Source organism: Prosopis cineraria, unplaced genomic scaffold (genome assembly GCF_029017545.1).
Source record: "Prosopis cineraria cultivar Desert tree isolate PC_DT_omini unplaced genomic scaffold, ASM2901754v1 PC7, whole genome shotgun sequence".
In the NCBI taxonomy this organism is placed as follows: Eukaryota; Viridiplantae; Streptophyta; class Magnoliopsida; order Fabales; family Fabaceae; genus Prosopis; species Prosopis cineraria.
Window position 1 is genome coordinate 35143240 of NW_026555338.1, and position 14802 is coordinate 35158041.

Consider the following 14802-nt stretch of genomic DNA (forward strand, 5'->3'; position numbering starts at 1 on the left):
AGTTAAATGGTTCTTTGACATAATAGATTTTGAACCCCCCCTATCTCACATCAAACAAGAGTCAATACTAAATTTAAAACAGTTGGTGACAAGAATAAAGGGATCCAGCAAAATGGTTTTTTTTTTTTTTTGGGGGGGCAACCAGCAAGATCCTGTTTGCTTGGGCCAACTAAGCAATGTATTCATTATTAACATGCTATAAGGTATAAAATATACCATACCGTTGTCTCAATTACAACAGCAATCAGATTCAATATAAGAATGAAGATATTAGCAATCCAAACTTGGGGCACCGCACAAAGGCTTTCAACTTCTTGGAGATAGAACGTGGTAGAATGAAAAGTACTCAAGTAAGATGGCTGCAATAAGAACAGAAAAAAATTAGATTCTGCACATAAGCTTCCAAATGTTCTAGCATTATCTGAACTTACACTATCCCCTGCTGGAACTTTAAAGCAATGGCATTGCAAATATCAGCAAATTCATCCTTGTTGATCTGAAATTAAAAAAGTTGAATAGCGTTGAAAATTTCAGGATCAAAAATATAAATCAAAATGTTATATTTTGGAGAGAAAAAAAAAAAAAAAGAAAATTCAAAAATGTTATGTGAAATCTGTTTAAAATGACAGTGAAACGTCAACTCTATATTACTGGACAGTGTACACATTAAGATCATGTGCAAAGACAGTTTTGGAAACCTATAAGCACAGATGCAATTATACATTATCGTTTGAGATATGCAGGTTCAAGCAACAGGGAACACCATATTTAATCTACACAATCACATGCATAAAAAGTTGCATCTAAAAACTAAAAGAAAAGCTTGCAGACAAAACGCACCTTTACATCATGACTATCGTCCAGCTCATCAATATCAACTCAAATTCTTCCCGGGAAATATTTGGCAAAGTCCTAATAAAGACAGATAAGTTCATGCTTTGACATTCACAAGTGGAAGGAAGATTATAGAAAGATACAAAGTTAGGACCAAAATAGTAAGATCAGCTTATATTGTCGATCCAAGAAATTAGGTAACACCACTTTGCCAGAAAAGAAATCGCAGTAATGAGCACTACCAGTTACAATAGTGAAATGCAGAAAATATGCCAAACAGGTGGTTCCCAGACTACCTCTGTATGAAGTCGTGGTGCAAAATTGCATTTATATGCCCAATAATTGGACACACCCTGCCTCTTTCTCCTTAAAGGAAAAGGTTCACCATCTTCCTATATTATTGTGACTGAAAGTATGCGTTTGTGTGTTTGTGTGTTTAGCACCAGAGGACAAAGGGGGGAAGGGAGGGGCATAAGGATGATGAGTGACCTGATTAACAATAGAATTCCTTTATCGGCTAAAATAAAACTAGAGTTTTTTAACTAACCTCCAAAAGAATTGACTTGCTCAAAGGACAGGCTGAGTGATAGCTCAGCAATTGTTTCAAGTTTTTCACAAAGCAATCTAGCTTAAGGATTTCTAAAGCTATTAACGAAAATATGCAATGAACTGGAAACTTGGCAGCTGTTTGTCACATCTAAGTAACTTGCATTGGAAGCCAGGAATCATTTAAGGTAAGACAGTGTTTGTAAGTGCCCTTGTACTGTAACCTTGATGTTCTCTCTTGCCTACGGTCAGTAAAGTCAGATGAGCAGTTTTATACGTTCTGAAACTTGACTTCTGACTCTCTATATATCTCAAGTTAAATTATGAAGATCTGGATAACCCTCTTCATATGCGCTTCCATTAAGATTTTTTTTTCCCCCTTCTTTTGAAAAAGAGAGGAACCCGCATAAAAGTGAATCATGAATAATAGCAAAAAAAAAAAAAAACATCTCTTTCATGTTAAGAAATATATGGGAATTTGGGAACATTTTTAACTGAAACTGTCATGAGCAAGCAACAAATGAATAATATGATAAATCTGAAAGAATATTGAACACAAAGTAAACAAAGTAATACCTGTACTTGTTCAGCTCCTGAAAGAGTTCAATACATTGGTCTTTGTTAGATACCCAACATGCTGCGAGCACAAAAATGAATCTCACGAAGCTTTAGAATCAACACTAATGAGTTGCATATAATCACAAAAGGAACCTTTCCTAAGCATAGAAACCAAGTGATAGTCAGTGTCACATTTTGAAAGGAAAAAATATAAGGTCAAATTAGAAATGATTAAATGATCTATGAGAAAATGATCACATCTCTTGCTTCCCCTTAGTGTTCTATTCATGGTTGTTTTAAGAACGTCTCTTTTGACCAAATTGAATAGGCATAGGATGGCATTGTTATTTTCTCAAGTTCAATTTCTTTTCATTGCCTTCTCTTTCCCCTTCCCCTTCCGTTTTATTCTAAAGGAGGCTAACTTATCCTCCTCCTCGCAATTCTTGTCCCTCTAATGAAGCTGCTGTCACATTGTCTGCATATTCTTGACAGTACACATGATAGTACAGCACCAAGCAGCCAGATCATTATATGGACAATGTATTTACAATCCTAAGCCTAGAGCACTTTTGAACTCCCGTGAGTTCAGATTCAATCTTAGTCCCAGTTAGTTCATGACTTCTTGTAAAGATTTATCAGTCTTTTACTGCTAATTTTTATAAGACGCTTACTTAGTTCTTTCCTTTCCCAAATAAATAAACTGCACCCTCGGAGATTATGTTATTCTGAGTTTCAGGGGAAAAAATGCATTCCATAATCTTCTCCATAACTTTGAAGGAAGAGCAAAAACAAAGATCCTTAGGATGCACAAGGACATCAAAGGAAGAAAAACACAGAAAGACAGAAGGGCCAGAAACTTATATATAGACTGGCCAGGCACATCACAAATGATAACAGTAGTATGGAATGATAACAGTAATAATGGAATGAATGAATAAACACACAGACATGCACGTGCAGGTGCACCTGCTTGCAATTTGTACAATTTATATATATATAGTTTTGTTCATACTGGACCATGACCAACAACAACAATACCACAGCCTTATCCAACTAGATGGGATCGGCTACATGGATTATATGACGCATTGTGCTCTATCATTCAGATCATGACCAACAAACCAAATAAAATAAGCTTACATTATCATCTAACAGATCAAATGCTTTCCCCAACATATTTCTTCTCATTTGATCCATCTCTCAAAACTTGTTTGCAAGCTGCAAAAATAGTAAATTCAAGAGCCATCAGCTGTCATTTTAATTTTCTTTAGAGAGTTTAAAATAATATACAGTAAAAACTCTTCTACATTCCGAGTAAAATTCCAATGAGTAACTATATGAGAAAATAGCAACAACATGATGCAATATTTACAAGTTTTTAGTACTGGGTACCTCACTCTTGAAACTGTCATAAACAACGGCAAGGACAAATTCGTGACAAAGTAGACCCCCACAACAGCAAAAAGAGAACAAAAAACAGGCAGTACCAACGTGAAGCCCTAAAAAAGCCCCACAATTCAATGAAATTCAGAGCAGTATTTACTTGGGATAAACTTAACAGGATAAGAGATATCCTACACTATAATTATTTCATCTCTAACCGACAATGATAACATTTTTTTATTCAATAAAAATGTTGCGGTCAACTTACATGCCAATATAATAGCTAATCTACAATTCTCATGAAAGTAAGCCTTGTAAAATTTGCAAATGCCTCAAAAGAAAATATCTTAAACATATAATAATTGATCTATGAATTCTCATGAAAGTAAGCCCCCATGAAAATTTGCAAAAGCCTTAGAGAATAATACAGACATGATTATGATATATAGAAACAAAGACTCCACAATCAAATCCAACATAAAAAAAACGAAACATCAAAATATATTTAAAGCAGTTAAAAATACTGCATCACTTAGACCTAACATTTTTCGGCAGATTATGACAAAATGGAAATTTAAAAAATTTCAACATCTTACTTGTATGCAGGAATCCAAACATCTGGATTATTGGATGTGGTAAATAAAACAAACATCTGATACAATGTGGTGCCATAGGAAGTGAATACTATTTTCCCCTGTTGAGTATCTTCAAACATCACATAGGCCACCCAACTTGAGAAAAGAAGAACAGAAGCCCCAAGGCCTGCAATTCATGAGAATTAGACAGAATGAAGTAGTTGGGTAGAAACATGAATTTTTCCAAAAGAAATAATCTAAAAAAGTTGTAAACAAGTGTGACTCGATACATCTTTTATGCAACATGACTAAAACACTTTCAAAACTACCTACTATTGCATATGGGAAAAGGAAAAGAGCTAGGAACGGAGGTAAGATAGTAAACAAACCAGGACATTCAGGTATGTGCCAAGCATTCCAGCCAAGATGGTAAGGGTTGCTCGTAATTCCCTAAAATTTAATGTGTTAGATTATTTCAAACAAAGGACCGCAAGGGCATTTTCATTTGTCCAAATATGGAAGAGTTCACAATGCATGTGAAACATGATAGTGAAGTGATAAAGTACTAAATAAAACTGCAAGGATATAACATGACGTCTGATCTTACAGTGCCAACTATTCTAACCTTCTCTTTTGTTGAAAATTGTGCCCTAGAACCAATCATTATACTATGAACATTGTTATTTAATGAATTTTTTTTTTGTTACCATATTAATTGTATGTCACTATGATAATTGTATCCTTAAATAAACTATAGTAATTGTCCTAAATATCCCTAATCAGTCATATATGAGGAATGATAGATAATACAACAATAATATGACTTTAATTAGTTATAGAGATATAAATCAAAGTCATGACATTTGAAAGGATACAAGGTGCTAGACTGACCCGTTATGAGAAAACTGCATGGTACAAATCATAAGATTATCTCATATGTAACCATATTACTAAGCTCTTTGATCTAAGATCATTATGAATTCCTACATGATGACCATTAAACTTTTACCTAGTCAAAGTCACCTTTAACCGGTGATCATAAAGGCTATAATTGAGTTAGTGATATTCATGAAGAGAAATATGAGTGATCAAGTTGGAATTTGTCCCTTACATTGAGAAATATTACTCATCAAGGAGTCCAATGATATCTCAATCCAATAATATCTCTCAATTAATATGAGAAAGCTGATCTGCATTGTCAGCTCCTAAGATCCTCTATTGGGCTATGATATTACAGTAATACCAGCAGATCGGCTCCCTCTACTAGACTCTAATATTACGGTAGAGGGAGCCGATATGCATTGTTAGCTCTTGAAATCCAGACACTTAAGAAACTTGAGAAGTACGACGCGCTAGAAAAGGGATTTCTTGTATCCACTTTGACTTAAACGAATTTGATCGGTCCACGATCGCGATTGGGATTTAAATTTTAATTTTTTGTTGCACCTCCTAATCCAACACCTTTCCCTTTTGATCTTTCAATTAAGTAAAAGGTAGTAAACAAAGCCATAGGGACCAAAGAAAAGGAGGAGATTTCAAGTTTTAATACTTCTTTATGTTGTGAAATATTATCATTTTTCCTCCATTTCAAATGATGTGTCAGCAATAGAGACCTCTGAAAATCTGATCTAGGAAATTCCAAATCTTTTGAAATTTTGTCACCTATTTTCCAAACATCAGTATCAATGAGGGTAAAATAGAGTTTGCCAGAAAACAAGATATCAAAGAAGATACAGATGAAATTATTTAGTAAGAAAATTTAGGACTCATTTGGCAATCTGTTCTGAGAACAGTTTTCTATTCTCCAAAACAAAACAAAAAATAAAAAAAAATTGTTTAGTAGTGTGTTTTCAAAAAATGTTTTGGAGAACAAAAAAAAAAAACCAAATTTGTTCTGGAGAATAAAAACAAAAACATCTTTTAGTTGTTGTAGGATTATTGCTCTGGAGAACAAAGGAAAATGCAAAAATATTTGTTTTCATTATTTTTTCTTTTTTGTTCCTGAACGTGTTTTAGTGTTTTACAAACACCAGTTCTCAGAATAATAAACAAAAACAGTTTAAACAAACGAGCCCATAATTATCTATGAGGTGCTGACTCCTTTTTCAACCAATACTGCCATTGTTTAATTTCTCTATGTCTGAGATGTTTGGTAGGCCAAGGAAAATTAAATATTGTCAACAAAGGTCACTTTCACAATCAACAACCACCAGCAGGAGATGGATGTTAATTAGCGCAGAAGATGGAGATAAACAAAGAAGTCATGTATTCTACCTTCTACTGAAATCTTGGTCTTTTTATTATTTTCCAGTTATGTTTTGAACAAATAATAATTTCTTGCAATGAATTTTTTGATTTCAGACAAAGCAATGATTGTAAAATTTTCATACAGAGGTTTGAAAGGAGTATTCTGAAACTGTCTTTTGGGGGGGGGGGAAGGGGTCATGTAAAAATACCTAATATGTAAAATGAAAAGAAGAACCCTGACATAAGGTGCAAATCTGACAGGTAGAGAATAAAAAGTCACTGAGACAATACACAGCATAAACCACCACCATATCAGCAGCCAGAACTAACAGACACACAACTGTATATACCAACAAATCATTTATATTAGTAGATAAGAAAGTATATTAAATAATAGAGCTTAGAGAAAAGATAATCTTAAAACGACGTGATCTGCCCCCCCTCCATTTTAGACAAGTCCACGGACATGCACACAAATAAGGTCCAGATTTGAAGTAAGAGCAATATGCAAAATAACATAAGCACAGTAACAACATGCATTGCATTAAGCATATGAGCTGTTCATTATTGTTGGTTGTTGGTCATTACTCTTTGTTTCATAATTGCCTCTCCCACTACTACTACTAATGTCATGTTGTCATAACTATAAAAATATGTCATTAAGTGTATTATGAAAGTTTTAATTTACTTACCATATTGCTTTCCAAGGATATCTTATCCTCTTCCCTCCAATCGTTTTCACACAGTCCAATGTTTTTTTTTTCCTTTTTGAACTAATGTAAGAACAAATTGTAGCTCTAAGTTAGAGCCGCATTTAACTACATATAATATAGAAAAACTTTATTAGGTTTCCAAATTTGTAATATGTTGTGTCCTTAGGTTGGGCAAATAACTAACTTGGAAGACAATTATAGAGTAGACTTAAAATAGGATCTGCTACAAAAAGATTTAGATATAAAATTATTATCATTTTTGTTCCACAGTATAATGTGATTCTAGTATCAGGGTAATATCTAAGGATACAGCATGTCCACTAAATTCTGGAACAGAACAGCCAATGCTGCCTCAGATTTGCTACCATTCAGCAGATTTTCTTTCCTCAGTAACTAAGACAGTGTAGTTTAACTATATGAAGATATCGTTACATATTTTTGGGACAGCATATGCATGAACGCTCAAAATCCAATGAGGATTTGCACCAACTTCGCATATCTAATGTTTCCCTGTATCTCCTACATGTCTCCGTTTTATCTTTTTATTTTTCTACAATTCTTCTTGATATTGACGCTGCAGAGAACTTCAAAACTTCTTACAGTATATATGTCCGTGGTGTCATTATTTCTAACACTGTGTCACCACGAAAGGGTTAAATAGCACATGCGGAGGCATTGAATCCATTCACTAAAAGGTATACCATTCTTCACTGGAGAGAACAATTTAAGTAAATGCAGCAACTTCTCCAGAAATATATAAAAAATATAAAACATATTCATAAGATCTTGGAGCAGCATACCTTCAATGGATTAACAGTTTTTTTCCAATATATGCAGGAGCCTTCATACGATATCGGGAAAAAAATATGCACGATAACACAAGAAGAGTTATACCCTGTGTAAGGAAGAAAAAGGTCAAGCAACACATACACCACAGATAACTAAGAAAAGAATATAAAGACACTTCAATAACCACACAGGTCGAGCAAGACACTTGTTTGGTAAAAGCCAATCGCTTGTAGTTCCACAGGAAAAAAAAATTCATAGGTAATTTTCAATTTTGACATAATTGTATAAGAATTTGACCCAGTTATGCATAACCGTCAAAATAAAGAACAAGAAAGATGCAGAGCAACAGTGAATGGATACAGTGGAAGGCAATTGTGAAACTCACACTTTCTTTAACCCTCCAAGAAGCTTACTTAACAGTTAGCCACACTAGCAAGTCCACAATATGCATAAAGTAAACAAGGCAATGAAGCAGAACGATACTAATGGCATAAATGTTACCAAAGGTATTCACTAGTCCTTAGGAAGGCAGCCTCAAAAAAGTTCATCAAGAAATCAAGCAATTACAAGAAATCCTTTCTAAAGAGCCATATACTCTCACCTCGTAAATAACACATTCTGCACCACCAGATATGGCAGCTGCCCCAGAAAGAAATACTCCCTATCTTCGCAAGAATAAGCGGTATATTTTTCACACCACAAGGGTTTCTGTACAGTGTAAAGCAATATGGGAAGTCTCTTAAAAGCCTAATACTCAATTAGTGGTAATCTTTTTGCCTTTTAATTTCCAATGCATCCAAAAGGGAGAGTAAAATTAATACTACCTCGAGGAAATTCAGGACTAGCAGGGCAAGTAACCAAGAGACCATATAAAGTTTAATTTAATAAATATAAAATAAAATCTAGCAGAACTCTGAAATCTAGACGAATCGAGGATTTGCTCCGGGATGCCGACGCCGTCTTCAGCCTGCAGAATGCAACTCCAACCAATACAACGAGCATAAACTGATCAGAAAGGGAATATACATATTGATAATTGCCACTTAAATACAGAGATTTATGTCACTTCAATAGCAACTCAACAGCTATGTTGAAGTTAAGAGAACGCATTGGCTTGTTATTGAAGTTACCGCAACCAATGCAAAGTCCAAAAAAATAAAATGTCTAGTACCGGACAGAACGAAACATAAATGGAAACGAACTAACCAGATCCACAAGTGCTGCCGCTTTCACGGAGGGCGTGCCGTAGGCTATAGCATGTGAGCGATGATGGAAAATCCCAGGCGGTCGCATCCTCTGACCACTGCTTTCGCCTTTCAGCAAAGGCTCCATCTTTGCTTGCGAGTACTGTACAGAAGTCGAAGCTACCAGTTATGAGATCAAGCAGAGACTGACGTAAACTTTTCTTCTGGAATGAACTTTGTCACAACGAGGCCTCCACCTCAACTGAATCCGAAAGCGAAGTTTTTCCCCCTTTTTTTTTGTTCACCAAGCTGATGTAGACAAGTTCTTCTTTCTTTGTCTGTGTTTTATTTTGTTAATTAAATACGAGATCAAAGTAATAGGAATTCATTTTTCTCGGCCAGAATGAACGCCCATTTATTATTTAAGGATGGAAAAGAAAGGTGATAATAACACGGAAAAATAGTTCGTATGTGCTGGCAGCGCCCGCTATATATATATATATATATATATCTATATATGATGATTTATGTAAAATTGATGTGTCTGCAGCAGTCCGGTTCCGATTCCTATTAAATAATGTACTTATCTTGGCCTCCCGGTCACAGTGGACGCGGTCTGAATCGATGATGTATTAATATTGGTCCAAGTAAACAAAAATATAATAAAAAAGAATTGAGGATATATCCATATCACACGATGATGGGCCGGGTGTAACGTGTGGAGGCGAACTTGGATGCATAGAGTATTATTGGTCGCACCCCCCAGCTTAATCATATCCATGGGGTCGACTGTCGACATAAAAATAAAATTGTGAGATCAATTAACAACCTCAAATTCTTGACTTGTCCATCAGTTTGACGTCTTTCCTTCTTAGTTACGCGCACCTTTAAGAACGAGTTGCAGGATATACATTTGGACCCTTGAAAGTCATGACAGTTGTAAAGCAGCCAATCCCAATCAATGTCCTCCATAGTCAATACTGCCAGGAAGACCACGGTGCAGGCCCGAATATGGAACCCACAACGATGATCAAAACACCAACAAGACACTGTTACTTGAACCGCAGTTGTTGATTTATATGTATTAAACCCATTATCGGTTGGATACAGGGGATCTATAAAGAACACAAATGTCAACAGACGCGACTTTTATTTGGGAGCATCCTGTCAGGAAAGGACCATGAAGCATGCAAAGTTACCGTTAGTGTTGGTTTTGGATCACAGAAGATGCGCCCATGCATGCAATGATAGGTCAATCTCAAGGACCAATGGAACACTTTTTGGAGCTAACTTCAAATGAAAAGATAAACTTTTTGGAAGCTACGAAAATTGTTCGTTTGAATTGACAAGGATATGATTCTTGTTTTCTACGGAGTATCGATTGAAATTCTGCTATTAACCTGAAAATTCTATCAGCAATGGTTGGCTATTCACTCTCCATGGACAACCTGATAATCCCATCGAATTTATTACGAGGAGTCTTTTTTGCTTTATTATTCGTCTGTCTCAAATTATAAACAACACTAAAAAAATTTATTATATAAAAATATAAAATAATTTAATAAAATAAAATCTTATTAATACTATTTTTTTAATATTACACTTAAATTAGAGAGAATTTAAACGACAAAAAATATAGAACTATATTAAAAAAAGATATTTTAAAAGTTTATATATTTATTTTAAAAAATAAATTTATAAGTGTTATTATTAAATTTTATTGATAAATATAACTTGTCTCCAGTTATCTTATAGGGCATACATCAATGACCAGGTAGGTTAGGGTGATGATATATACAGAAGCAAGGCTTTGTCATTCTTGTTAATCAGAGTAAAGAATGATAATCCCATGTATGTCATACCATCTAAGTGCTTTAGTATTGCATTTTGCTCCAAAACTATTTCATCTTATCTTATTTATAAGGTAGAAAGAAATTTTTTTAAATTTTATTTATAAGTCATTTTATTATTTTTTATCACAAATTTTTTTCTTTGACTTTTATTAAATATTGAAGAGAGAAAATATGTTATTAAATATATATATTTAATAGAGATAAATTTAAAAAATTATTAAATTTTTAAATAAAGTTAATGAGTTTTAAGATTTTTTTAATTCTGATTAAATATGTTGAAAATGCTTTATAAATAATACTAGAGGGGGTACTCTGCTAATTTTTTTTTTTTGGCCAAGACTATGCTTAATTATATATCATTAATTCAATGGTGGCGTTTGGATCATTAATAAAGGAGCATTATTTTGTGGCAAAATCAACAGATCATGTTGCTCAGAGGTATTAAATAACTGTCATGCTTTTTGGTACATGCATTTTATATTGTTTTTTCTCCATTGTTGCATGCTGTGTTCACTTGGAATAACTAAGAGGTTGAGAAATCGACCTCTTTCCATAGGAATGGTAAATGGCTCATTAGTAGATAGAAACCAAGCAAATTAATTGCTTCTACCTAATTTTGCGGATCTTGAATCTTGTCAATACTTCATTGAGTCACAATATTTATTAGATGCTTCATGTCTCAAATTATAAGATATTTGTAAATAAAATTTTACATACCAATAAAACTCATTAATATATTTTAAAACCTTGCTTTTTGAAGAAAAAAATACACTCCTTTAATCATATTTGTAAGTCACTCTGACATATTTTACCAGTATCAAGGAAAATCTTAAAATTCATTAACTCTGTCTTAACATTTAATAAGTTCTTAACTTTACTCCTATTAAATATACACACTTTAGTAACATATTTTTTTATCTCCAACATTCAATGAAGGATAAAAAAATATAAGGATAAAATTTAATGATGTGATTTATAAAAAAACTAAAAAAATTATTCTCCTTTTGCCCTATTAATAGGACTAAAGGGACTACTCCCTCCATTTCTCCACAAGAAAAAAAAAACTGCTCGCACAATTTAAAAAAATTAATTAATTATATTAATTATGTCTTAACATAAAAGAATTGTACTACAATATCCTTTATTATTGTATTAATCAAGCCTTAATTAATTATTTATTATGGAGTATGAATAATAAAATATAAAGGGGTAATTTGAGAAGTTTGCAATAAATGGGTATTAAAAATGTGATTTTACTCATATAAAAAGTTAAAAGTGATAGTTTTTCTTATAAATAAAAACAGAGAGAGTAAACTTTCAAAAATGCCCTTAATTTAATACGCTATTGATAAAAGAATATTGAAAAAAAATATATAGAAGAGTAATATTAAAAAAGTATAATTAATAAAGTTTTATTTTTATCAAAGTTTTATATTTTGGGACGTTGAATCTTTTCTTAAAAATATCTTATAATTTAAAATAGAATGAGTATATTAACTAGTGTAACTTAAATTAGTCATTCGGTAGTTGGTTGTAGATATTCAATTTTTCTTAAAAAAAAACAAAATCACCAATCTTTATAGTTTTATCAAGTTTTATATTTAATTCTTGTATTTTTTTAATATTTTTAATCCTTATAGTTTCAACAAAATTAGGTTATTTTTATTACTTAAATCTTATAATTTCAATATTTTCATTGAAAAAATTATAAAAACTAAAAGTAAAATTCAATAAAATTATATGAACCAATAATTATATTTTTGATTTATTCTTTACTCGTGTACTTTGCACATATACCAACTTCATCAATGAACAAAGTAAGCAGATTCATTTTCATTTACCCTATTATTTTGAGTAATAACATTTGAGCTTGACCGTAATACTGTATGAGAAACAAGATATCTTAGGTTGTATCCTGCCAAAATATCATCTGATACATGCATTATATTAGTTATTAAATACTTCCACAGCCGTTACCAAATATCATATGGGAAGGAACCAAACTGACTCCCCTCCCCGGGGGGACGACGACGACATTACAAGAAAGGCAGACAAATTAGCGAAAAGAGCAAAACTGATGAGAAAGAGATTTTCACTTGAGATCCAACAGCGGAGGACTCTTTCCCTGAAGCTTAAAAGCGCTATTTTCAAGTTTTATCTACTTGAAGAAGAGGTAAGATGCTGTAAATGGAATGAAAAAGAAGAATAATATATATAACGAGTGCAATAAAAACCAGAGGCCAAAGCTCCTGTCACTTGATGGCAAAATTTGGGTACTTGACCACATAGTGGCAGCCAACCAGCATAGCTATTTCCTTTCTTGCCTACATAAGCCATAGCCAATGCGGCAGATACGCTTGAGGTGAGTAATAACGTGAACACCTGCACAAAACATTAACCCGTCATTGTATAGCTCTCATACATAGCTTCCTCTCACAATTATATCATCTAGCAGCCTCTTGAAAAATTTCTCAAGACATGATCTATCAGCTGATTGTGTAATATACAAGCTAGTGAAAATCCACAAAAAATGGTGATATTAGTACTGTACGGTCGAGGTGGTTACCATATCAAAGAAAATGACGAATTGAGAGAGAGAACTTCCGGAGGGCAAAAAGGGACCAAGAATCCGTAGACGGCCACTACAGAGTTGGCAATTACAAAGTACCTAGAAAAAGTTTTGGTATACATAAACCAAATAGTCAGCTTATGAATCAAGGAAACGATTCTGCAGAACAATGAAAGAATCAATTGACAGTGATAGACACTTACTTGAAGGCAGAGGAATGGGTGTACTTTGCTTCCAAGGATACCGTGAAGAAGCTAACTGTTTCGTGGCTAGTAGCCATGACAATGATGGATGAAAGGGTCGCACCAAAGGCCAGGACCCTTAACAGAAGGTGGCAGACCCTCGTAGTTTTGGCCATGGACTGTACAATGAATTGTGGCTTCAGAGGATGATTCAGTTTAATCGATGGGATTTTAAGGAATATGCAAGTGAAGTAGAAAAGGATAATAGGAACGAGTTATTAGGCTGAAGCAGAATAATGGTCGTCGACTTGACAACTAAGTACTTATTTCTTCACTTCTTTGTGGCGATGTTAGGTGAAATATACTCATCTATGTCGCCGTCCATGGAAGTTTTTTTCTACTTTTCCTGCTGTGTCGACCTTATAGTGTTTGTAGGCTATTATTTATTCTAATCCATTTTTCTTGATATAGGTCATCTACAAACGTGAGAAATAGTAGTTTGTATGTCATTTTCTGCTTCAGTCATCCCCCATTAGTCAGCGTTTTCTTTCCCTTTTGCTTTTGGCAGCCAATTGTCATTTTCTTTATATCCTAATATACTGGGAAAAAACAGCGTGCATAAACGCGTGTTTTTGGCCATGTGTCTCTTTTTCACTTGTGCTTTGTTCACCAACCGAAAAATTTAATCCTCTTCCCTTACCTCTCCTGCAATCCATTGGTGGTTCCAGGCAATGCTGAATATTTCTGCGTGAGCCGAAGTTGTTAGAATATGCAAAACGAAGTCCAGGCAAATTACAGTTATCTTTTCCAATTCACGAGGCGAATTATTACGGAGTTTTAATGTTTATCAGCCAGGGATTAATAACCTAGTTCAGCTTATTCCATACCTTCAGATGGGAAATCAGTTTGTAGCCCCCCAACCCAAAAAAATGGCTCGTTGTTTTAGCTTCATGTACATGTTCTTCCAATGATGCGTAAGTATGTCTCAGTACCTTGTGGTCGAGGAAAAAGAACACTCGTAGAATACTGTCTCAACTAACCGTATTTAGCCTTGACGTGGCTAATTTGAACTCGATTTGCGTCAAACTGGGGTAACATGATATGCGCTTTTTGGATTTTGCAGTAGTCATGGAATTTAAGGCAGTGAATAAAGGAGTAATTATCTTGAGCTGATGAAGTATTTCTATGTTCATATCTGTTTGTGCGTCTGACAAGTTTGTAGATTCATTGACCCTAGAACGAATAATATGGCTATACAAGCCTTTGTGGTAAATCCTGAATCAAGGAACTTTTTACAAGCCTCTTCTGTTCGTGATATGAGCACCTAAAATTGATAAAATCTCAACTACAGCCTCATATAAGCCACTTG

The 14802-nt window shown here is 33.9% G+C and overlaps 1 protein-coding gene and 1 pseudogene across 1 annotated transcript; both read right to left on the reverse strand.

Moving 5' to 3' along the window:
- LOC129316794 (two pore calcium channel protein 1-like) overlaps positions 1-9073 on the reverse strand; it is a 13036-nt pseudogene extending 3963 nt beyond the window's left edge.
- A 3418-nt stretch (positions 9074-12491) lies between these two features.
- LOC129314956 (CASP-like protein 1C1) lies at positions 12492-13824 on the reverse strand. Its single transcript, XM_054958440.1, is given in 5 exon segments — positions 12492-12913; positions 12915-13064; positions 13249-13301; positions 13304-13350; positions 13455-13824. Coding segments are annotated over 5 exon segments (489 nt in total). The 5' UTR covers positions 13610-13824; the 3' UTR covers positions 12492-12829.
- Between the last annotated feature and the right edge of the window lie 978 nt (positions 13825-14802).